General features: G+C 33.9%; 4 protein-coding genes across 6 annotated transcripts; 3 read left to right on the top strand and 1 right to left on the bottom strand.

The window, feature by feature from the left end:
* Positions 1 to 28: 28 nt before the first annotated feature.
* LOC108207676 (uncharacterized) lies at positions 29 to 8,195 on the top strand. The gene is made up of 11 exons (XM_017378110.2): positions 29 to 773; positions 991 to 1,062; positions 1,417 to 1,902; positions 2,002 to 2,208; positions 2,297 to 2,413; positions 2,507 to 2,614; positions 2,691 to 3,602; positions 3,712 to 4,170; positions 4,259 to 4,511; positions 5,092 to 6,113; positions 6,206 to 8,195. Exons 2-11 carry the CDS (start codon positions 1,020 to 1,022, stop codon positions 7,843 to 7,845), a joined length of 5,247 nt encoding a protein of 1,748 aa, XP_017233599.2. The 5' UTR covers positions 29 to 773; positions 991 to 1,019; the 3' UTR covers positions 7,846 to 8,195.
* A 222-nt stretch (positions 8,196 to 8,417) lies between these two features.
* On the top strand, positions 8,418 to 11,110 carry LOC108208349 (uncharacterized). The gene is made up of 11 exons (XM_017378876.2): positions 8,418 to 8,701; positions 8,826 to 9,105; positions 9,207 to 9,303; positions 9,394 to 9,515; positions 9,596 to 9,677; positions 9,759 to 9,876; positions 9,964 to 10,118; positions 10,201 to 10,321; positions 10,407 to 10,613; positions 10,686 to 10,829; positions 10,901 to 11,110. Exons 1-11 carry the CDS (start codon positions 8,552 to 8,554, stop codon positions 10,904 to 10,906), a joined length of 1,482 nt encoding a protein of 493 aa, XP_017234365.1. The 5' UTR covers positions 8,418 to 8,551; the 3' UTR covers positions 10,907 to 11,110.
* Positions 11,111 to 11,239: 129 nt separating this feature from the next.
* On the top strand, positions 11,240 to 12,741 carry LOC108208350 (uncharacterized). Its single transcript, XM_017378877.2, has 7 exons — positions 11,240 to 11,389; positions 11,457 to 11,736; positions 11,817 to 11,916; positions 12,024 to 12,145; positions 12,220 to 12,301; positions 12,385 to 12,490; positions 12,583 to 12,741. Exons 1-7 carry the CDS (start codon positions 11,240 to 11,242, stop codon positions 12,739 to 12,741), a joined length of 999 nt encoding a protein of 332 aa, XP_017234366.2.
* Positions 12,742 to 13,700: 959 nt separating this feature from the next.
* On the bottom strand, positions 13,701 to 15,760 carry LOC108208124 (uncharacterized). Of its 3 annotated transcripts, none has more exons than XM_017378613.2 (7): positions 15,417 to 15,760; positions 15,237 to 15,314; positions 14,867 to 15,152; positions 14,711 to 14,781; positions 14,368 to 14,629; positions 14,173 to 14,279; positions 13,701 to 14,088 (listed from the first exon to the last, which is right to left on the bottom strand). In XM_017378613.2, exons 2-7 carry the CDS (start codon positions 15,297 to 15,299, stop codon positions 13,840 to 13,842), a joined length of 1,038 nt encoding a protein of 345 aa, XP_017234102.1. In that variant the 5' UTR covers positions 15,300 to 15,314; positions 15,417 to 15,760; the 3' UTR covers positions 13,701 to 13,839. The 3 variants fall into 3 exon arrangements, with proteins under 3 accessions (XP_017234102.1, XP_017234101.1, XP_017234100.1); XM_017378612.2 differs by having other exon boundaries at positions 14,173 to 14,282; positions 14,714 to 14,781; positions 15,417 to 15,750; XM_017378611.2 differs by having other exon boundaries at positions 14,173 to 14,282; positions 15,417 to 15,748.
* Between the last annotated feature and the right edge of the window lie 8,618 nt (positions 15,761 to 24,378).

Below are 24,378 nucleotides of genomic sequence, written 5' to 3'. Positions count from 1 at the left end.
TTAATACATGTTGATACATTTGCATTATTATTATTGAGGATATTGAGTTAGCATGTTGAAGATAAAACTTGACATCTGCTGAAACGGGTGGGTCAACCCGTGAGAGAAAGTAGGGAGGAAGATTCATTGGTGTGTGTTTGTGCGTGTGAGAGAAAAATAAATAAATAAAAATAAAAATATTGTGATGGGTGTTGTGGGCTGGGTACATGAGGTGGGGCAGGGGGTGAAGAAGAAGATGAGAAAAATTCAAGTAGATGGGGTTCACAAGAGTGTGGACCTTTTGTTATACTCTCCTACCTATGTATATTTGTTTATGATTTCCAGTTCATCCCCCCTGAGTTTTGCTGCTCAATCTCTACCTATTATACTACAATATCTATGTATATGTATGTGTATCCAAAATTGTTATCTTTGAGATCTATGTATGTATTTTATGTAGATGCTATCTGCTGCTGATATGCAAATACCCATAGTTTGAGATAAGATATATCTCTTTAAATGATATTGCCTGAAGGCTATTTGCATGGCTAATTACCAGTCTGTCCTCCTATATTTTGCACTATTTACCACATCTTGCCATTTGACTTCCAAATTCAGACACGTACACATCACAAAGCACATATGCACGAGCTCTTTTCACTTTTGTGCAGAGTCTTCCAGCTGTTTCTACCGTCTCATCCGGTGTTCCGGTTTCAAATGTACGAACCGAAGGAACGTGGCATCAGATCAAGCCCTTCATTTCGAAAACCTGTACTTCGACTTTGTCTTTAATGGTCAGATTTCCTCACCTTTCTTTAACTCCTCTTCAAAATCTCATTTTCCACAGTAAAGCAAGATTTGTCAATGGTTTCCATCGGCTAATCAATTTCTTTCCATTGTAATATTTTGATTTGCTTCTTCTTTCATGCTGGGTTGTAGCCATTTTTATTGCTTCTTCTTCATATTAATGTTTTGCTTATCAAACTCTGTTTTTTTTCATCATTTTTCTAGGTCAGGTGAATATAAATATATAACATAATATGGCAGAGGATGGGTTCCGAATGCAAGGGGTGACTGACGCCTGTGAGTATCTCCTCACTCAGACATTTTATTCTATAGCAATAAATATCGAGACCCGTTTTATACTGTTGTTTTCAGTAGATGCAAGCATTCATATCTTGCCATGATTGAGTAATAAATATGTTTGGGACATTAGTTTGCTTATGCTGTAATAAATGTGTTCCATTAAATTAATTGATGTTGCATAAATTGATTTTATGTTTTTGGATGTTACCCATTTTGTTTTCACATATATTACATTTATTTTTGTGTCCGATTGTAAATACCAGTTTGTGTTTGTGTTTTGATCTTAATTGTGCATATTTTTAAGTCAAGGACTCTTTTTTTTGGTTCCAACTTTTATGTATTTTCCTACAGTGATTCCAGACTTGAACATGGTGGAAAGTAGTGTGCAATTAGTTAATGATTCCTCAACACCACAAACCGACCGAAGAAAAGATAAAAACCCAGTGACACAAAAGAGGGCTGTTTTTGCTCCATTATGTACTAATACCCCTGACATTAGATTACATTCATCACACGACAAGGATGGAAATCATAAGAGGAAGAACATAGGGAACACTTCAACCCCGCCATATGTCAATCCCCAGGGAAGAGATGGATACAATGTCCTTGGTTCTCCGGCTGCATTGACAGCAAACACGTTACCACGTTCGAACAAAATCCACCATGGTTCACCTCATAAGAAGAAATTGCGCCAGTCAGTTGGCTTTGATGGGAATAATGAATACAGTCCACATACTCCCGATAGTCTTGGCAGGGATATGCATCAGAAGCCTGCATTTGTTACACCTCTTACAAATGTTGAGGCAAGGAAATCCAAGTCCAACTCTCGATTTCAGGGTAAACGTATTTTTTCCTCCTTAATGATTATTCAATATCTATTAATTTTTTTACCTCAATGACATTTGTACTTATGAGTTTAGTTTTACACACCCCTAGGATTTGCTGCAGCAGAGAAAGAAAATGTAAGGGTTCCAAACCAGTCCATGCAGAAAAGTAATAAATCCAAGAAGGCATCTTTACGTGTACATGATCAAAACAGCAGCATGAACAGTACAAGGATAACTCCGTTGACACCAAGTATGGCAGGAAGACCATTTTCTCTTGATTCTGGTGTTTCTGCGTCAAGAAATTATTCTAATAGTGGTATTTAGTAGTCTTTTGTTGCCCTGCTTTGTTTTATAATCCCATGCATATTTTGTATATATTCGTTAATTGAATTTTTGAATTTCAGAGTCGACTGTTATGCATGAGAAATTAAATGGCAATCAGTTTGGAATACCCAAGCGTGTTCTGGATTTCAATGAAAGTTCACGTGAGAATCCCGATCCTGATGTTTATAACCAGACAGGTTTGCATTCACAATTCAAGTCCAGAACATAATTTTTTGCTTACTGATAAACACATGAATTTTATTGTTTCTTTTTTTTTTGCAAATTTGTAGAAATTCCTGAGATTCATGGCTTTGAGGATAGTGACAGTGATATTTCAGCAGACGATGATATTGATTATGTCAATGAAGATTGTGATGAAAACATTAACAGCGGACATGGTAACTTGGTCCACTTACTATCCTTACATAGAGAAACTAGAGTTTACTGTCTAATGTTGGTTTATAAATGTGTCAGTTGTCAAGGAGTATGCAACACTGGGACCTCCAAATGTCAAATGTTCCTTCTGCCAAGCTTGGATGTGGAAAGAAGAACGTATCAACAAGTGCGTTACCAAGGGTACACCGATTTTTTCTACATGTTGCTCAAAGGGACAGATCCAATTACCCAGAGAGGAACCCACACCCTCTTATATATGGCAGCTACATAACGATCCCCAGAAGTCTAAGCGTTTCACAGATGGTGTGCGTCTTTATAATAGTATTTTTGCATTTACATCCACTGGTGGTAAAGTTGACAATTCAGTTAATTGTGGCGGCGCTCCTTATGTATATCGACTAAATGGTCAGAACCACCATCTATTTGGTTCACTTATTCCTGATGAGGGTGAAGACCCAAAATTCTGCCAATTATATATTTACGACACTCAGAATGAAGTCCAAAATCGATTGAAATGGGTAACCGTTGATGGTGGTGATGAGTTGGATGTCGAGATTGTGGAAGGATTAAAGCAGATGTTGGATGAGACTAATGACTTGGTGAAGGAGTTTAGATCAGCACGTGATCGTTATGAGTTACATGGTGTGAAAGATCTTGAAATTACACTAAAGGTTTCACGCTCTGAAAGTGGTAGAGAAAACCATGTAGGTCCCTCGGACGAGGTGGCCGGTATTATGGTGGGTGATCTTGATGATACAGAGGGTAAGCGTGACATTGTTTTACATTCTAAACAAAGGGGTTTGGAAAGGATAACCGACATACATCCGAAGCTCATGTCCTTACAATATCCCCTTTTATTTCCTCACGGTGGCGATGGTTTCCATAAAGACATTCCCTTTGGTAAGTCAGACAAGAAAAAGAACAAGATCAGAGAATGCATTTCAATGAAGGAGTATTATTCCTATAAATTCCAAGTTCGTACAAACGAAGGTAAACAACCTGTGCTTTTTTTTTTTCCAGATTTGAAACATAATGCATCATATTTCTTCTATGTTTTGATCACATTTATCTTAATATTGATGAAATACTGAATTCGCAGGGATGACTCCGCGTCTTGGAGGTCGTCTTTACCAGCAGTATATGGTGGATGCATTTAGTACTATCGAACAAGCCCGTTTGTGGTGGTTTCGTAAAAATCAAACAACTTTGCGCTCTGATCTTTATTCTAATCTCTGCAAGTCTGTAAGATCCGGTAAAGGTGATTCCAACAATGTAGGCAAAGGGTTTATCTTACCGGCTGGCTTTCTTGGTTCACGGCGATACATGCAGCAGAATTTTCAGGATGCACTAGCTGTATGTCGTTTTATTGGCCATCCTGATATCTTTCTCACTATGACAACCAATCCCATATGGGATGAAATTCAGCAGATGATGAAATTAATTCCACCTTGCACACCTCAGAACTCTCCCGATGTTATAGCTCGTGTATTCAAACTAAAACTTGAGCAACTAATTGAAGATATCAAGAAGAATAAATACTTTGGTGTGTGTCTTGGAGGTACAATTTTAACTATTCTGACATGTTCATACTTTTTTTCTCAATACCTCAGTTTGACTACATAATTTCTCAACTTTTACGTGGACAGTGATGTACGTAGTTGAGTTTCAAAAAAGAGGGCTTCCGCACGTCCACATGTTAATATGGTTGGATTCTGAATCAAAGTTGAAGCTACAGAACAATGTTGATCAATTTGTTAGTGCTGAGATTCCTGATCCAGCCTTAGATCCTGTTGGCCATGCAGCAGTTCAGGCTTTCATGATGCATGGCCCCTGTGGACACGATCACCCCAAATCACCTTGCATGAAACAGAAAAAGTGTATCCGACACTTTCCAAAAAAGTATGTCCTCAACAAATCCACATAGTTTATAATAGTTGGGTTTTTTTTAATGCTGTGTTTTTTTTGTTTTTTTTTAATTAGACTTTATTGTTGTATTATATTAGTAGGTCTGTTTACTCAATTATATGTGGCATGTTTTTTTTGGTTTTTTTAATTAGACTTTATTGTTGGATTATATTACTAGGTCTGTTTACTCATTTTTATATGGCATGATTTGTTGTTAAAGATACTGTATAGTATACTTGGTGGATTTGCATAACCTCATAGTTTATAAATGTTGTGGATTGCATAATAGTCTTTCATCTTTGGAATTTTCATGTTTACTGTGTAGTTTAGGACATTAAGGTCTGTTGGTTCATTTGTATACATTGAGGTCTGTTGGTTCATTTTTATAGATTAAATGAGATTTAATCAGCTGTTGTAAAGAAAATTGGCCTTCATGTTCTTTTTGACTTGATGGATTTTAATGGTTTTGTATGTCCATAACCTGCCAACATCTTCTCTTAGTCATGCCCCCACCGTAAATGTAGTTGTAACTGTTTTACCAGCATGTTTTCAGCAGACTATCTTTTGATTGCAGGTATTGTTCTGCAACCATGTTTGATCAGTCAGGCTTCCCAATCTATAAGCGCAGGAAGACAAATATTACTGCCAAGAAGGGTAAAGTACAGTTAGATAACCGATGGGTCGTCCCCTACAACCGAGATTTACTGGTGAAATATCAGTGCCATATGAATGTTGAAATATGTGCACATGCCCGGAGTTTGAAGTATCTCTTTAAATATTGCTTAAAGGGACATGACAGAGCAACCGTTGAAATTCGGGGAAAGAAGAATACCAACAAATCGTGTGATAACATTGAAGAACCGGAAGATGAGATTCAATCCTTCTTTGATGGGAGATACATATGTGGAGCTGAGGCTGCATATCGTATCTTTGGATATACTATACACTACCGTTCTTTGTCAGTGTTGCGCCTTTCCTTTCACTTGCCTGGCAACAAATATGTTACCTTCAGAGCCAATGAACCGCTGACAAAGATTGTGAACAGAGAGAAGGAGAAAATGACACAGTTGGAGGCCTTCTTTTTTCTCAATGCCAATGATCCCAATGCACGGCAATATCTATACGATGAGATACCTCAACACTACGTCTGGAATGAATCGGATCACATTTGGAATTTGAGGAAACGGGGCAATCAGATTGGTAGGTTGGCATATACTCATCACAGTGCTGGGGAGCTTTGGTATTTAAGACTCCTGCTGATGAAGATTCGTGGACCAACTTCATTTGAGTGTCTCAGGACAGTCAATGGAACTGTCTTCTCTACCTTTCATGAGGCCTGTCAAGAATTAGGTCTTCTAGACAGTGACAAGGAATGGCATGAGGTTCTGCAACAATGTTCAGCATGTGGCTTCCCACAGCAAATCCGTGAACTATTTGTTCACATCATGGTTAATTGCAAGGTCAGTGATCTTAATTTATTGTGGAAAACTTTCTGGAAGGAGATGGTTGATGATTTAATGTTGAAGCAACGTCAGCTAACGGGTAATCAACATCTTATCCTCAATGACAAACAACAAGAGTTCTTTGCCCTTGCAGGTATCCATATCAACATCTCCTATTTGTATATTAAAGATTATATGATTTTTTGTTAATTTGTAATTGAAACTATATTTTTTGTTGACCTGCAGAAATTCACAAACTCCTAAAGTCTATTGGCAAGTCACTTAAAGATTACAACCAAATGCCCCAGCCCCCAAGCAGTTATCTGGATTGCAATTCAAACAATTTGATCATAGAGGAAACCAGTTACGATATAGCTGAGATGGAAAAAGAATTTGAATCTCTATTTTCCAAATGCAACAAAGAACAGTTGGCCGTATACAACTCTGTTATGGATTCAGTTGAAAACAACAAGGGGAGTTTGTTCTTTGTATACGGCAGTGGTGGCTGTGGAAAGACCTTCTTATGGAGGACATTAATATCTAAACTGAGATCACAACGACAAATTGTCCTTCCTGTTGCTTCTTCGGGTATTGCAGCCACCCTTATGCCCGGTGGACGCACCGCTCATTCTCGATTCAAAATTCCAATAGTACTTGATGACCATTCCATGTGTGCTATTTCCCATCAGTCCGATATAGCAGAATTAATTAAGCGGACAAGTCTGATAATATGGGATGAAGCACCCATGCAACACCGGTATTCGTTTGAATGTCTTGACCGTTCTCTCAGAGATATCATGAAAGCTGTCAGTCCAGATAGATATCACATGCCTTTCGGTGGTATTACTGTTGTTCTTGGTGGAGACTTTCGCCAAATTTTACCGGTTATACCGCGTGCTGGACAGGGTGAAATTGTGTCTTCCTGTATCACAAGATCTAAGCTGTGGAAAGTAGCTACTGTCTTTAAGCTCTTACACAATATGCGCCTAAATAAAGGAAGAGATGCAGCTGAGGTATCATCTTTGAAAGATTTCGCAAAGTGGGTCTTAGATGTTGGAGATGGCAAAATAAAGAACACACCTGTCACTAATGCTGAAGGCTCTAACAATCAAATCGCAATTCCTGAAGAATTCTGCAACTTACAAGGGGAAAACACAGTTGATCAAATGATTGAAAGTACATTTCCAGACTTTCTTCAAAATTATCAGAATTCAGATTATTTGAGTGAGAGGGCAATTCTCACTCCAACCAACCAGACCGTTGGTCATGTAAATTCTCTAATAGTGGAGAAAATTCCCGGGGAAATCCATTCTTATTTCAGTGTTGACACAGCAGAGGACTTCCCTGGCACAGAAAGAGATCAAATGCAATCATTCCCACCCGAGTACATGAACTCGATAAATATACCAGGCCTTCCTCTGCATGAACTGAAGCTTAAAGTGGGTGTTGTTGTGATGCTGATTCGGAACCTGAATCAGACCTTGGGGTTATGTAATGGCACAAGAATGAAGGTCACCAAGTGCCTCAAACATTGTGTTGAGTGCGAAGTGATTTCTGGCAGTTACAAGGGAACTAAACATTTTATCCCTAGAATGGAATTATCTCCTACTGAGACGCGTTTGCCATTTAGACTTTGCAGGAAGCAAATGCCTCTGCAGGTATGCTACGCCATGACCATAAATAAAGCACAAGGACAATCTCTGGAGAAGGTTGCTCTTTTTCTTCCGAAGCCTGTTTTCACTCACGGCCAGTTGTACGTGGCTATAAGTCGTGTGACTTCTCCTCAAGGCTTGAAGTTGTTTATCAACAATGAAGAAGGAGATGCAACCAATCTCACAGATAATGTGGTTTACAAGGAAATATTTTACAATCTACCTGTCATTTAGTTTCATTAGATGTAGCTGAAACTAAATTTTTTGGTAACATGCAAGAACATTACATGTTGCATACACTGAAATTTTTTGTAAGGCACATAAACAGGTTGTGACCCTTTTTGTGCATCTGAAGTGTTTGCTATCTCTCGGAGATAACAGTGAAATATTATTTGTCTTATGTTTAAGTTCATTTACTTCAGAAATATTAATTGACAGGCCAGTGCATCTTTTGTAATTGCCGCCATGCATCGTTTAAACTGTGATTATGTTTTCTCTTATATAGGTAAATTTGCAGAATATAATGAGATGGTTTTTAAGAATTAACCATTATTTGCATGTTGTTAAGTGAAGGAACATAAATTCAATAGTTGTCTTTTGTCTAAGCATTCCATTATTTATCATTTAATGAGAACAATTGAAAATCTAAAATATTTTCCAAAATAATTATGGAATATAACCTCAAAGGTAATATAGGGGAAAAATATATTATACTTTTTTCTACCTTACTGTAACTATGCACAAATTTTAACAAGTGCAGTTTTGAGTTTATAGGTAATTTGTATATGTGCTTTTTTCAAGTTCCAGGAAGGTACATGCATTGCTGGCACACTCTCCTCCACACAACTAAATCTCAAATATCCACAAACAACGTATAATCATCAGATCTGAGAATAGTGAAGGAAGTAGAATTTTGTGAAAATTCTTGCATCTGCCTAAAATGAGCTTCAACAAATATGAATCTCTTAGCAGGTTGGATGACAGCCGAGAGGATTGGGTTATTCGAGTAAGAGCACAAACACTCTGGAAAAGCATAAATAAGAAGACAGGCGAGTTCAAGGGATACAATCTCATAGCGTTCGATGACTCGGTAAGAAATTACATTTAATGTGCTCATGATTGTACAGCTCAAGTGATATAACTACATCATATAAATTAACACTATCATGCTACAACTTTGTCCTAATTTTAACTGCACTTTTTGTAATTAATAGAGTGAAAGGATTCATGCTTACATAAGCGCTCAACTCTCTGCCGTAGTTGCTGATGTACTAAAAGAAGGAGAAATATATATCTTCCAGAATTTTAAGGTTGCACACTATAATGGTGACGAAACTAACCGTGCAGTTAGAAATGTGAAGCATATTTATTTTTCAAATGAAACCAAGATTGAAAAAGACACAGGACTGGGTTTGAAGATTGCTCCCTATAGTTTCGATTTCTACACCTTACAGTGCATGGATGGTTTAAAAAATGATAACCGTTTCCTAACTGGTAACATTATCTTTCATTTGTTATTTGAATGCCCCATTTAAAGTTCTACACAATAGGCTAAGGTCGGAATTGAATATGCGAGCTTTTGTTCTTTTTATTAGATGTCATTGGAGTGATAGAGAATATTGAAGATAAAGTGGTATATATGAAGGATGGAGTTGAGAAATCCCATGTCCCCTTGACAATAACTGATGGAAGGTGAGCTTATATAATTTGACAACAACTGCAATTTACATCAAGTCCTCTATTTATTGTTGATATGAGATTCCCTATATTTCTTTTTGTTAGGACTTCCATAAATGTAACATTTTTCAATGAGTTTGGTGACAAGTTTCTTGAGGAAATTGATACAATAGCAGAACGCCCACTAATTGTTATCATCACAAGTGCGAAAGCCAGTGAATATAATAGTAAGTTTTTAACATGTATTTGGTTTTTAATTGGTCCTCGAGGAAACACTGACTCATACACTTTTTCCTTTGAACCGCAGAGCAACTGTATTTGACCCATTTCCCCGCGACTCGGTTTTACTTGAACATTGATCACCCGTCCGTTCACAAGCTCAGGAAAAGGTTATTGTTAGACTGCATATTCAACTTCTTGCTTATGTTAGTACTTAAATGACATTTCCACTGTAATCATTTTTGTTATAGGTATGGCCAGCCAAATTTCTATACCAAAAAAGATATAAGCAAAGATGAGGAACCAGAACCAGTTCTACCAACAATGAAAATAAGTGAACTGAAAAAACTTACTGAAGATTACATAGAGGTACATATAATACGTTAAAATCACAAAGAAATAGTCTTCACTACATAAATATGTAACCAAATTATTAATGTTTATATGGTTGAATAGAAACGAGTGATTTGCATGCTGAATGTGAAGAAGGTGGATGAGAAGATGAATTGGTACATTTGCTATTGTACTCAATGTGACATAGAAGTTTTAACAGTGGATGGTGTTTACAAGTGTACTCAATGTAGCAGGGTCATGCCCTATCCTGACAAAAGGTACTAATTCATTTTAATTAGTTTCTGTTGGATGTACATATTAGTATTGCCATAAATTTTGTATATGTCATTTCCAATTCAGGTTCCAGCTATATACTCTATGCTCTGATGAAACCGGTATTATTCCTGTTATCTGGCCTAATGAAGAAATTGTTCGTTTGATTGGCAAGGAGATATACGAGGTGGAGTTGGATATTGAGGAGGTGAGTTTTATGTGCTTTATCCGAGATCTCAACTAACTATCTAATAATCGTTACGTACATACCTTACTCTGCCTTAAATATGTAGTCTGGAGAAGGTGATAAATTCCCCCAACTACTGAAATTTCCTCTGAAAAAAAACTACAATTTCACCATTGCTTTGACCAAAGAAAATCTCAAAGAGGGGTCCAAAGTTTACAAAGCACTGCAAATTTATGAGGTGATGGATGTGTGCGCAACCCATTCACCAAAACAGCAACAAAATGAGATTCAAGCACAGACTGAAGTTACAAATGTAAGTTGTTATTTATCTGTAATTGAATTACTTATTTCACCTCAACGTAAAACTTTAAATGATTATTTATAGGTTCTTGAAAATCACTCAAAGGGTGGTAGCCCGCAGACTGGGAACTCAACGAACAAGACCAGACCGAGGTTCATGGTGGAGAAGGAAAGTGAAAAAGAAGTTAATGAACACCCACCAAAACTGAAAAACATTAAGCAGGAAAAAGTAAGTATAGAATCACACATATACGTTGAAGCATTTTTGTACACTATATCTAATACTGCTTTCATTGACAGCCTTAGGTGACATGTTGACGTAGAAGAAGAAACTGACAGGAGAGGACATGTCCTAATGACAATGAATGCATCAACTCAAATTTCCTTTTGCTTAACAATGAAGTACTATTTGAACTGAATTTGTAATATTCGTCTGAGGTTGTATACCTTATGTTTCCTTAAAACATTGAAACTTATTGCTCAGTTTGTAGTTAAAGCTTGCGTACCTACTAAAACCAAATTGCAATAACTATAAGTAAATATGCAACTACCTCAACTTAAAAGCAGGTCTTGAACACTACTTAACATTTTCCTTCTGTAAGAAAACAAAGAAAATTTTCTCCACCAAAGAAAACAAACATGTCAAACACTGTCTCTGATCCACTAAGAAGCGTGAAACTAGGGAGAACAGATTGGAAAATCAAAGTTCGAGTGATAAGAGAATGGAAATCTTTTAGTAACACAGGAAAAAATTACAAAGGCTTCAATATCTTGCTTTTAGATGCAAAGGTATTATCTCCTAAACCTCAAATTACTTCACTATGTTTTTTACTTTACTAAACTTTTACGTTTGTAGAACTGTAGAATGCAAGCTTACGCCCCAGCTCACTTAGCTGATAAAATAGGGCGGATTATTCAAATTGGAAAAATCTACATGATAAAGAATTTTGATGTGAAGGAGTACACAGAGAAAGACAAATTTCGCCCTGTTCCAATGGACCGGCAAATTATCTTCACTGTAGATACTAGAATCACGGACCTTGACGAATCTCAGACATTTGTGCCCAAGAATGTCTTTGATTTTTTCCAGTTTTCTGATCTGAAACATGCTGCAGAACAAGTAACCTACTTAACAGGTTAGTGGCTATTAAAGTCGTTTTCAATATTAATCCAGGATAATATGTTATGGTAATTATTTGTGCATGTTCTTTCACAGATGTTATAGGTATTATCCCAAAGACGGACAAAATAAAGGACTTCAATAACCGGCATGGGAAGCCACAGAAGAACATCAAGTTCAAACTATCTGATGGGAGGTAAATGACTGATCAAACCAGTGCAGTTCTTAACTTTTAGAAAAATTAGTTATGCAGTTCATAATGCATCTCATAATAAGTCTAATAATACAATAAAATAACTACAGCCGCAAGATAAATGTGACCTTCTGGGATTCGTTTGCCGAAGAGTTTGTGAAAGCAATGACTGCTGATTTGGAGGAACCAGTAATACTCATTATTGCAAGTGGGAGAATCACCAAATGGAATGGTGAGTTACACTATAAATCATAAAAATTTTATACCTGCTGGAAAAGTACTAACACATAATCAATATGTTTTCAGAACAGATAGATATCTGCAACTACGCACCAACACAGTTCTATGTTAACTATGATCATCACAGTGTTCACAAGCTAAGGAAAATGTATAGTTTCTTACCCAGACTGGACTTTGAACCTCACTATTATTAAGTACATAATTTGCACTGAATAACTGACTTTGTCGCAGGTCAAAAGAACCCGGATTTGGCAAGCACATTCTATCTGGCAAGGCCAAATCAAACAAGCTCTGCAAAATCAGTGATATCTTACAGCTAGGAGAAAATTTCATTGAGGTCAGCTAATTATAAATTATAGGGGCTTGCTATTATATTTTACAGACATATATTGCAGATCTATCTCATTTATGCATCAATATATGTCTCAGGATGACGTTGTAACCAAGATTACAGTACAAGCTGTTCAAGAAAAATCACAGTGGATGCATTTTGTTTGCACCTCCTGTTATGAAACATGTAGTATGCGAAATCAAGATTTTTACTGCAAGTCATGCGACCGGATTGTGCCTGAACCAAACAAAAAGTAATCCTAAGAGTTCTTCTAATTATATTGTCAGAGTTTTACAAAATGACATATTAACCATTTTACTGTAAATGATGAAGGTTCACTCTTGAAATTATTGGATCGGATGAAACTGGAAGCATCAAGATTAAATTGAAGGACAGAGCATTTAGAAGATTGCTCGAAGGAACAGCCTTTGATATGGAGGCTGAGGTAAATTACTTTTTACAATGTGTAATATTGATTAGCACCACTAATTTATTGGAACTATTTACTACCAATATACTTACTAAAAGAGCTCACACTTTTTCACAGCACTTAAGCTTCCCAAAGGAATTTAAAGTCATGATAGGTCAGGGGTACACTCTAAAGCTTCAAATCAGCAAAGAAAACATAGAGAAAAATAGTGATCTATTCCTGGCTGTTGACATGTACCCAGGATTTGAATACGAGGAGCCTAAAATTCAACAGGGCTATTCAGTGCAACAGAGTGATAGCTATACAGCACAGGTTAACAATTATTATTATTTTGTTAATATTTATGATAATATATTTTACATATTTTAATAAAAACTGTATATGACATCTACAGCCATCATCATCGTCCTGCCATCTTGATGACATTTCACAGTTGGACTACACCGGACAATAAGTTTTATCCCCTAAGGTACAAGACATTTCATGCCAACTAAAACAATATATATTCACCAAGATGCAGCTTATCTGAGATTGTCTACAATTTGTCAAAAAATTATAGGTGAAGAAGATGATTGAGCTCAGGAAAAACAGAACCACAAGTTTCAATGGTTTAAGTACTGCTTATCTACTCATTTGAGATTGTCTACAATCTATCTAAAACTTATAACTCATGTTATGTCATTTATTTCTATTATGCAAACTATGTAGAACAAGAATGTTTAACTGCTGCTTATCTACTCTTTCATGCTTAATTGTACTTCATTTAATTAGACAAACATGAGCATCTTACAAATATTCATTTTGCAACGTCAATGTCAACATAATAGACTGCATAAAATTCATCAGGTTCACCAATACTTAAGCATGCACATAAGGATTAGTTTTGCATAAGCATCATAAGATACACAGACTAATCGAAAACATACTACATCTTCCTAATAACCTGGACACTGAACTCCCTTATGTTTCTCCCCTTCATGCTGAAAACACATACATCACCAACTTCAAGCTTCAATGCATCCCGGAACTCGATCCATCCATCAAGAATTGAAGGCCTTTTGTAGTCAAACCTTTTCTTAACAGCTAAAGCCCAGCACCTTCTTCCTTTGGAAACATTTATGACATCATTCTTACCCCACAGATCAGTCAAACCTTTGAAGAAGGAAGGAATGTCCTGAAATATTACACACATTGAATCATTAATATAGAAAATAAGGGGATTTAAATATAAATTATACATGTAGACGTAGTAACGTACCACTCCGTGGGCGTATTTCAGCATGTGAAATGGCTTAATCTCAAATTCAAAGTACGTACATTGGTCAGGATCCTCCAGTGATACATTTGGAGGTGTTACAGAGGTTCCTACTACAAATATAAATTACAAAAATTAGATTAGTTAATATAACAGTGGCAAATTAGATTAAGTTATATTAGATACAAATTGACTTACCATCTTCCCCTTCAACAGCAGATTGTAGACCTTCAGTCATTGATATATCAATGATATTAATCTTAAAGGTACGGTCACCATTATAAGTAAACACCAGCACCTGAATCTTACTTAAGTTCAGCTTAGTTAGTCGGTATAAACCGGTGAGCTTACATTCCTGCTGGATGAATTTTCCAAGGAACATAGTCCCATCATTCAAAATGAATTCCACTGTTGGTGGAATAGCATTACCAAAACCAGCTACCAGACCCCAGGGTACCCCCTAAAATATATAACAGTTAGTACTAGAGTGATGTACATAATAAAGATTATTTATCTATAATCCAAGTAACCCTGTACTCACCACCTCATCAACAATCTCCTGGCCACAGCTAAGAACATAAAGAAACTTCAAACCTCCATCATGCTTAACATCTAATTACACAAGATATAGAGTATTACTCACTACCACTTATTCATCAAAATATAACAAAAAAAATTGATAAAGAAAGTTAAATACCTTCTGTGCCATGACTCCAATCAAGGATGGGAGGGTTTACTGGATAGTTAATCTCGGTTAAGTCAGCTCCGAAAATGAAAACTTTGAAGTTGAACATGCTCACGTACTCGAACAATAACGTTTGCCCTTTCTTCAAACCAAATTTCCGATAGATCTTTCCAACACCTTTGAACACTCCATCGTCATTATCATATCCAACCCAAACATTGAACCCATTACGGAAGAACAGCTGCACAGCCGTGGGGAATAGATTCGACACTTTGGCCCGAAACAGGGGTGGAAGGAGCTGAAAAATTAAAGAACAAGTGCTCAGCTAATGTCTAAACAAACCGAACAGTTACATGCAAACAAAATTAGTTAATTCTCTTACCATTTCATCTTCAGCCAAATCTGATTCCCCGATAAATTTCACGAATTTAGGGGTAATGGACATGGTTCTCTTCGATTTCTAAAGTAACAGGACATGCAACCAAAATCATTTGTACATATAACATCAGATTCACAACAAAAAAGGAAGCATAAAATTAGAAGAATAAAACTCATTTCTTACCAGGGATGACGAGTTTGGAAGCCGAATGGATGAAGAGAAGTGAACTGTTTCTTCAAACACCGAAGAAGCTTAATTTGGTAAAGGAGTGGTAACAGCCAACCAACTCTGCCAACATTTAATTACCCACTTAAAACTGTAATAAAGATTCACTGTCATGTAACGTTACAACCATACATGTAATATAAAAGTCCGATTCAAATTTCCTAAGCTGTAGAACAAAGTAAATAAAGGTCCACAAAATTAAAAAAAAAATTAATACTTTTCTTTTATATCAAACGATTTAATTTAGGGATTTTATCCACAATTTTTTTGCAAAGAAATAATTTAGTCAATTTACTATATCAACCATCAGCTGTTAAAAACATATAAAAAAACCAGCCCCATAATTGTCTATAAAAGAAAAACATCAACGTATCTTTAAAAAACCAGTGGATTTATGGAAAACCAAAAATTTATTTTCTCATGTAACCATAAGTTTTTATTTTATATTTTATAAAAATTATTTCTTTATAATAAAAATTATTATACTGCAAAAAAAATGTTAAACTAAGAACCATGCGAAGCGGGCAAAGAATACTAGTTGCAATATTGGGGAAACAGGTAAAGATAAGATCATAACAAGGCAGGGCAATAAAAAACAAAATTACAGTGTCAAAGGTCAAGTTGGCAAGCATGGGGCAAAAGGTTAAATAGGGATGGAATTACATATCACATAATGACAAGACACAACAAATCCTTCCCATGAGTCTTAACTCATGCCATGCACCTCTTTTCTTATCCTTCTTTGTCTTTTTGGGTGGCTTCATCTTTTTTCTGATTTACTATTTCAACTGCACAAATGCATAACCTAGAATTTGAAGAGGTGATATTGTCACTAAATAAACGTTACATATATATTCTAGAATTATACAGATTGATGATTATAGTGTATAATGAGGAGAAATAACATTCACATGCATGATATACATCTTATAAAAGTAGGAGTATATGATTTGTGAATCAGAACGGGTAAAAAATGTTCCATTGCTATTATTAGGCATGCATCACGTATTAAACTCAACTCTCAGCACCAGTAAAGGGCAATAGAGAGTACTCTTATTATACACTAATAACAACACATTTGACTTCCTTCAACCAAAAAAAACTTATTTAACTCTTCCCTGACATTTAGGAAAAAAATTTACAATAAAGTAGAGAGTACTCTTATGACTAATAATACATTTAACTATTTTCCTGGCATTTAAAAAAAACTTTACAATAGTTTTACTTGGTCAATCTACATAATTATTATTTTTCATTTGGCCAAGTGCATCTATATAATTATTGTCTCTTCTAGTTTAGAAATTTAAGACTGAAATTCGATTATGATATATTTTTAACGTGGAGTATTGTGTTTTATATAAATCTAATTACTTTATATTGATGCATTACTTAATTCTTTTTATGAACCTCACACAAATTTAATGAATCTAATCACACTTTCTTAATATGTTTATTTTTTTCAAAATAATTTGTAAATATTAAATAATACTCCCTCAGCCCAGCGAGTAATATACATTGGGGTTAAGGATGCGGCACACATATTAATTTCCTTATTCTGAATAAAACTTTAACTTTTAAACTTTTATTTAGAAAAAAAAAATCTTAAAAATAAGTTATAGGATTATATTTTATAAGAATATTAAAATGCGTGTCGAGCCGCGAAAAAAATCGTATAGAATTGATGGGATGGAGCGAGTATATTATCCATTATCATATATAATATTTTAAAATTTAGATATGTTGGCTATTTAATAAAATTTGTTTTTAAATCTTATAAATTTCAGTTGCAAAATAACATGCGGTAATGTTACCCACTTACAAGCTTTTACTGTTAACCATTTTAAATGTTTACTATACAATATTTAAAAGAGCATGCGGTCAAACCGAAAACACTAAATCAAACTACACATAATCGTTACATGTACGGAAGCAATGGAAGGGGATAAACGAAACTATCTAAATGGAGCACGTTTTACAAGTTTTTGAAGAGATAACATAATTATCAAAATTTTAATAAATCTTATATCAATTTTTTAAGTTGATGACTAAAACTATTATGTTACTACCTATTTTGATAATGACTAACACTCACGGAACTTTTGATGAGGATAGGTAAAAAACAATAACTTACCTGAGATATTCTCTATATACTCCCCCTGTCCCATTTAATTGTATACGTTTCTTTTTAACTGTTCGACACGCATTTCAATGCTCTTATAAAATATAGTTCCATTACTTATTTTTCAGATTTTCTTTTTCTGAATAAAAATAGAACATCCAAACTTTAATTCAGAAAAAGAAAATTTTAAAAATAAATTACACAACTATACTTTACAGGAGCATTAAAGTCCGTGCAGCGTCCCCGTCCCCTAATGTATACAATTCAGGGGGGCGGAGGGAGTATACGAATTTTAAGATTAGAATTTTATCTTTAATTTACATGAAAAATAGTATATTTGTCAAAATAATATATTATTATAATTTTATCCACCCTAACAAAAATTTTGGGAAATTTACTACATACCCATCTAAATTACTCCCTCCGTCCCGGTCAATAGTATACATCGGGGGACGGGGGCGCGGCACGGACTTTAATGCTTCAATATAGTATAGTTCTGTAAATTATTTTTAAGATTTTCTTTTTTTGTATAAAAATATACCATTTATACTTTTATACAAAAAAAAGAAAATCTTAAAAATAAGTTGTAGAACTATGTTTTATAAGAGTCTTAAAAAGCGTGTCGAGCAGTGAAAAAAAAACGTATACAATTGACTGGGACGGAGGGAGTAACAAACTAGCTGGATTATAGTGAGCGGGTTCGAAGTACCTATATGGAACTTATACTCGCCTACATCATCTGATCATCTTCCCCTCTATCACTTGTCAGAGCCCACTAATGAAGTTTATTACTGTCTTTTCTTATTAGAATTTAGTATTATACTCCCTCCGTCCCACCAGATTCTTTACAGTTTCCTTTTTGGGATGTCCCATCCAATTCTTTACATTTCAAAACTTACCAAAAATAGTAAAGGGGTCCCACAATTCCCAACTTTTCCTTCCTTTTCACACTGCATTTCGTGTCATTGCCCGTCTACCTGCTTCTATTTGTCTAGACGTGATCCAAGCGGGTTCAAGTGCCTGAAGAGCATATTTACCAAAAGAAATATGATTACCTCGATAAGATATTCCCTTCATTCTTCCTCTATGTTGTTTACGGAATCTGGTTCTTTTGGGGTTATAGTTGATGGTTGGTTCCGAATTCCATCTCTACTACAGAACTGGACATGAGAGTTTCTTCTCATCCAGCTCCTCGCGAATAATCAAATTTTCAAAATGTCTATTATCATTTGTATATCTTGCTTTTTTAGCTAACTAAACATATTAATTTTTTTTTTATTTTAATATAGTATTATTATTTTATTTTTTTCTTTTTATCCTATTGGATTGAAAGCCTTTCATTTGCTTCTCTTCGATGGAAGTTTGATTTTCCCAGAATGTATCCTAATTTTTGGCCTAATTCTTCTTCTGATGATCGATTCAACCTCTGATCAAAAAGATATACCTTGGTTATATTTCATCTCTTCAACAAGTTTAGTAATGAGCATAACGGCCCTCTTGTTCCGATGGAGAGAAGAACCCGTGATTAGTTTTTCGAGAAATTTTCAAACGAACAATTTCAACGAAATCTTTCAATTTCTTATTTTACTATGTTCAACTCTATGTATTCCTCTATCCGTAGAGTACATTGAATGTACAGAAATGGCTATAACAGAGTTTCTCTTTCGTATTAACAGCTACTCTAGGAGGAATATATCAAACTAGCCACCCATTACGTCAAAATATCTCAGTTGACCCACCCATCTCATCAGTGACTCATTTAAGCCACTATAAACCAAATATATATCATTTTACCCACATCACTATTCATATCTCTTTACTTAATCATTTATCAAAAATTAACCATTTATCTTTTTACTGCAAAACCACTTCGAGTACCTTCATAATTGTATATAGTATTTATCAAAATAATTTGGGAATTTATAAAGCAACATAGCTAGGTTGATCACATAAATATATATTTATAGCCATATATATTTTTAACTACATAGTTATGTTATTTTATAAATTCTCAAATTATTTTGATAAATACTAGGGACAATTACGAAAGTACTCGAAGTGGTTTTGCAGTAAAAAGTTAAACGGTTAATTTTTGATAAATGATTAAGGAAAGAGGTATGAATAGTGATGTGGGTAAAATGATATATATTTGGTTTGTAGTGTCTTAAATGAGTCGCCGATGAGATGGGTGTGTCAAGTGAGATATTTTGACGTAACGGGTGGTCAGTTTGATATAAAATCCATAAACACTTTTATGGGATATCTCATCCAATTCTTTACATTTCAAAACTTACCAAAAATAGTAAAGGGGTCCCACCACTTCCCAACTTTTCCTTCCTTTTCACACTACTTTTACTCCACTATCTCTCTTTTATACATTAAAAATTGATGGGTCCCGCCACTTCACCCACTTTTCTTTCTTTTTTCCACTACTTTATACATATTTCTTAACCTCCGTGCCCAAACCAAACGTAAAGAATTGGCTGGGACGGAGGGAGTACATGATAATCTCAATTATATACGCCTTACCTACAATTAATTATGACACATTACTTATTTATGGATTCTGCTTTGTTTTCTTTTTTAACTTTTCATCATCATCTACACTTTCTAATCTTCTTGTGGAACCATCATATCATCAGATCAGATCTCGTTTTATGTTAATCAGATGGATTATCCTTTCATGCTAACGTGAGATTAGTCAGCTACGAATTAGTACTTAGTTTTGCACCAACTTCCTTCTTAAACATCATTATCTTCAATAGGACAGGAGTTAATGCCTAATATTAGTTGCCTAAGCTTTGTAGTTATCGTGATTAATTGTATTTTATGTCAATGTGAATGCACGTGATACATATTCCAACTTTCCAACGCTTGAGGGCTGCTTTTCAGCAGTAAAACAGATGACTTAGGATTAGATTCCACGTCAATCTCACCACAGAATGGTAGTACCTTCTTCCACGTCATTCTTTTCAAGGAGAAAATTGTTTAGGTTGATGATGAAGGGTCAATGTGAATAATCCTTCTTTAAGGCAAGATTATGATAACGACGTTGATATTGTTATGAACTCACTGTTTAGATATTTTGAAAGTGATATCACCATTTTATGTCCTGCCACAAGGAAGGTTATCTACTAGCATTCATGGTTATGCAAGTTACTCCCTCCGTCCCTCTGGGGATCTATACATTTGTATTGGGCACGGAGACTAAAAAAACTGCATAAAGTAATGTAAAATAATAAGAAAAAGAAAGAAAAGTAGGTAAAGTGGTGGGGCCACTAATATTTAAGTGATAGATTTGGAAAAGTAGATGAAGTTAGTGGGTGAGTGGGATTTTTATATTATAAAACTTTACTATTTTGAGAAAGTTTTGAAATGTATAGAATTGAATGGGACTTCCCGAAAAGGAAAGTGTATAGAATTCAAAGGGACGGAGGGAGTATATAATATATATTTTAGAGTTAAGTTCTATGGAGTACACAAAAACATTGGAGTATTGGAGTACAAATTTTAATTTTTTAGTTTAATCATAAATAATATATTTGATTCTACAAATTTATATACAATCTATCATTTATAAGTTGTCTTGCACATAATTGTCTATCAATCGTTAATATCTTTCAACTTTAACAAGTATTAACATTATTGTTCTGATTATTAGTTATATTGCAGAACACAGAGTCCTGTAATTTATAAAAGTCATTATTCTACCTTTTGATTATGATGTTTATGTTGTGTAGAACATAATGTGCAGGCTATTAAATGTTTAAGTATATTTATTGAACAAAAAAATTGAAATTTAGATGAATAGATTATATTTTATCCAATTTTGTATTCCAATACCCCAATATTTTGTGTACTCCATAGAACTTTACTCTATATTTTAATGGGAGATACTCTAAAATAGAAAAGAAATAGGCAGCAGTCAAATGTTTGTTTTTTTTGTGAAAGGCAGTAAAATGTTATAATAAGAATAATTTGTTTGACATATATATAGTTTAATATCGTAGTTACATGAACGATTTGTGAAATTTTATTATTGCGGAAACGGATGTGATAAAGATTTCGAAAGTGTAACGGTACACTCGTCAGACAAATAAAATATTTAAAAAGCCGATTTATGATAATTTATTTCAAAAATCCCTGATTCGGTTGATTAATCCCTATTTTATAAGGTATCTTTCTGATTTGGTTTTTAAAATTCAGTTAATCATTATAAATTCTTTCAAATAATATGTTACAAAATAAACTAAACTAATATATCAAATATTATTATAATAATATAAAATTAATCCTTTTGATTAATTTTCTTCATCCATTTAATCCATGATATACTGTACTCATTAATATTCATTTCCAATTTTTATAACCAATATCTATCTCTAACAATAAAATGTGAATGGAATATAAAAAAATCACTATGCTCTCACAATTTTTTTAGGGAGAAAATTTATGTTGTACTAGTAACAATAACCAACTTAACGAATAACAATAAGTATTTCTTTCTGAGTGAAGTTTGACATCACACATAAAAAAATTCAGAATTGCATCTTCTCTTTGAAATGAATAACATGCAATAAGCAAACACAGATCGAGACTACTATATATTCTTATATGACTGGTGATGAAATTCAGTAGTAGAAAAAGATGTAATATTGACAGAAAAGAAAGAAAAATAACAGAAAAACTGAAAATGACAATACATAATCAGTGCGAAAAATGTTGCAACTTGGTGATGACGCGTTTATTCTGGTTGCTTTCTTTGTCTGTTTGCGGCGTCACCACAACTCCATTCACACGCTAGTCTACACTATACAACTATTTGCCAGCTCACTGATAGGATATTTTACCTTGTAGTTCACCTGGACTTTTTAAGTGATGATTCTACTTTTGTTTAATTTCAATTCATACGGAGAGGTAATCATATGAATTATTATTGACCCTAAAAAGACTCACGTGAATTTGTAATCAACCGGCAGTAGGAAGGGTTTTTTATTTAGTTTAGAAAAAGTTACTTGCATATAAAAAATTATTTAAAGAAATTTAATTTTAGTTTTTTAATTTGAATAAATTCATTAATAATTACTAACTTACTAGATATAAACTATGAACATAATTAGTTAATATCACAAATAAATTTTTAATGTGACTGATCATATATATTTTTATAAATCAAATTTTATAAATCAAAATAAACAGTAAAAATATTTTTGATTTATCAAATTTCAATTTATAATTTAGGAATTAATATATAACTTTATTATAAAGACTAATTTTAACTTAGATGAAGACGAGAGAAATCCAGCTAAACAAACCTTATATATATTTTTTAGAGAAGTCTAAGCTAAACAAGCCTTATTTATACTCTCTGACACATTCATTTTTATATACTTTTCTTTTTGACACGTACATATATTCTAAAAATAATAAAGTTTAATAATATAAAAATATAAATCATATTCATTATTTTCTTCTATTATGTTCACTTTATATATTAAATAGAAATTATTCCCATTATTTTATTCATTTGTTTTTATTTTTCCTCACTAAATTTCATTGTTTTTCTTATACAGCCCCGGAGTGAATATAAAGTTCATATTTCTTTTGATTTGTATACGTCAGGGGTGTCGTTACGATTTGTTATGTCGGTAGTTGATTAATTAACCGACGTATATATCTTCCACGGGGGAAATTAAATGTACACAATTGTACAGCGGACATTTACAGCCAACAAATCGTGAGCGTTGGTTGGATGAGATCGACGGTGCTGGGAGCGTACATCAGTGACTTAAAGTCACTGATACTGTGACTTAAAGTCACTGATGTACGCTCAATAATCTTTTTCCTACTATACCCTTATCGTATTAATCGCATTAATAACATCAGTGATATAAAGTCACTGATGGTGCACACTTTAATAATGCAAGTGAGTTAAAGTCCCTAATGGTTTACACATAAATAGCATCATTGAATTAAAATCTCTGAAATTAAATATAGCATCATTGAGTTAAATATTTCTGGATGATCCAACAGTACGGATGTGGAGATTTTTATATTTTTTATGATATGAAAAAAGTTTCATTAAAAAATAATTTTATTTGGAGTGAGATTTTATCAGTCAACTAATGGTTTGACTTGTACTACTAACTAGTGTTCTATCATGTATTATTGTTTACATTTTTTAAAAATATTTCTGTATGATCCAACCGTACGGATGTGGAGATTTTTATATTTTGATGATATTAAAAAATTTCATTAAAAAATAATTTTATTTGGATGGAGATTTTTTCAGTCAACTAGTGGTTTGTCTTGTACTACTAACTAGTGTTCTATCATGTATTACTGCTTACATTTTTTAAAAAATATTTCTAGATGATCCAACCGTACGGATGTGGAGATTTATATATTTTGATGATATGAAAAAAAATTCATTAAAAAATAATTTTATTTGGAGTGAGATTTTATCAGTCAACTAGTGGTTTGACTTGTACTGTTAACTAGTGTTCTATCATGTATTACTGCTTACATTTTTTAAAAAATATTTCTGAATGATCCAACCGTACGGATGTGGAGATTTTTATATTTTGATGATATGAAATAAAGTTCATTAAAAAATAATTTTATTTGGAGTGAGATTTTATCAGTCAACTAGTGGTTTGACTTGTACTGTTAACTAGTGTTCTATCATGTATTACTGCTTACATTTTTTAAAAAATATTTCTGAATGATCCAACCGTACGGATGTGGAGATTTTTATATTTTGATGATATGAAAAAAAGTTCATTAAAAAATAATTTTATT

The sequence above is a fragment of the Daucus carota genome, chromosome 2 (assembly GCF_001625215.2).
Source record: "Daucus carota subsp. sativus chromosome 2, DH1 v3.0, whole genome shotgun sequence".
In the NCBI taxonomy this organism is placed as follows: Eukaryota; Viridiplantae; Streptophyta; class Magnoliopsida; order Apiales; family Apiaceae; genus Daucus; species Daucus carota.
Note: the sequence above shows the minus strand (reverse complement) of the source record. Positions and strands in the feature narration are given on the sequence as shown.

What these genes read in the sequence shown, in the direction of transcription:
- LOC108207676 (XM_017378110.2), top strand. Translation starts at nt 1,020, where the DNA reads ATGGCAGAGGATGGGTTCCGAATGCAAGGGGTGACTGACGCCT. An exon ending in GTCCAACTCTCGATTTCAGG is followed by an intron (nt 1,903 to 2,001) that starts GTAAACGTATTT and finishes ACACACCCCTAG; the next exon opens with GATTTGCTGCAGCAGAGAAA. An exon ending in ATCCGACACTTTCCAAAAAA is followed by an intron (nt 4,512 to 5,091) that starts GTATGTCCTCAA and finishes TTTTGATTGCAG; the next exon opens with GTATTGTTCTGCAACCATGT.
- LOC108208349 (XM_017378876.2), top strand. Translation starts at nt 8,552, where the DNA reads ATGAGCTTCAACAAATATGAATCTCTTAGCAGGTTGGATGACAGCCGA. An exon ending in GAAAGCCAGTGAATATAATA is followed by an intron (nt 9,516 to 9,595) that starts GTAAGTTTTTAA and finishes TTTGAACCGCAG; the next exon opens with AGCAACTGTATTTGACCCAT. An exon ending in ATGCCCTATCCTGACAAAAG is followed by an intron (nt 10,119 to 10,200) that starts GTACTAATTCAT and finishes TTTCCAATTCAG; the next exon opens with GTTCCAGCTATATACTCTAT.
- LOC108208350 (XM_017378877.2), top strand. Translation starts at nt 11,240, where the DNA reads ATGTCAAACACTGTCTCTGATCCACTAAGAAGCGTGAAACTAGGGAGA. An exon ending in TTCAAACTATCTGATGGGAG is followed by an intron (nt 11,917 to 12,023) that starts GTAAATGACTGA and finishes AAATAACTACAG; the next exon opens with CCGCAAGATAAATGTGACCT. An exon ending in TAGGAGAAAATTTCATTGAG is followed by an intron (nt 12,491 to 12,582) that starts GTCAGCTAATTA and finishes TATATGTCTCAG; the next exon opens with GATGACGTTGTAACCAAGAT.
- LOC108208124 (XM_017378611.2), bottom strand. Translation starts at nt 15,299, where the DNA reads ATGTCCATTACCCCTAAATTCGTGAAATTTATCGGGGAATCAGATTTG. An exon ending in TTGGAGTCATGGCACAGAAG is followed by an intron (nt 14,782 to 14,866) that starts GTATTTAACTTT and finishes TTGTGTAATTAG; the next exon opens with ATGTTAAGCATGATGGAGGT. An exon ending in TGCTGTTGAAGGGGAAGATG is followed by an intron (nt 14,283 to 14,367) that starts GTAAGTCAATTT and finishes TTATATTTGTAG; the next exon opens with TAGGAACCTCTGTAACACCT.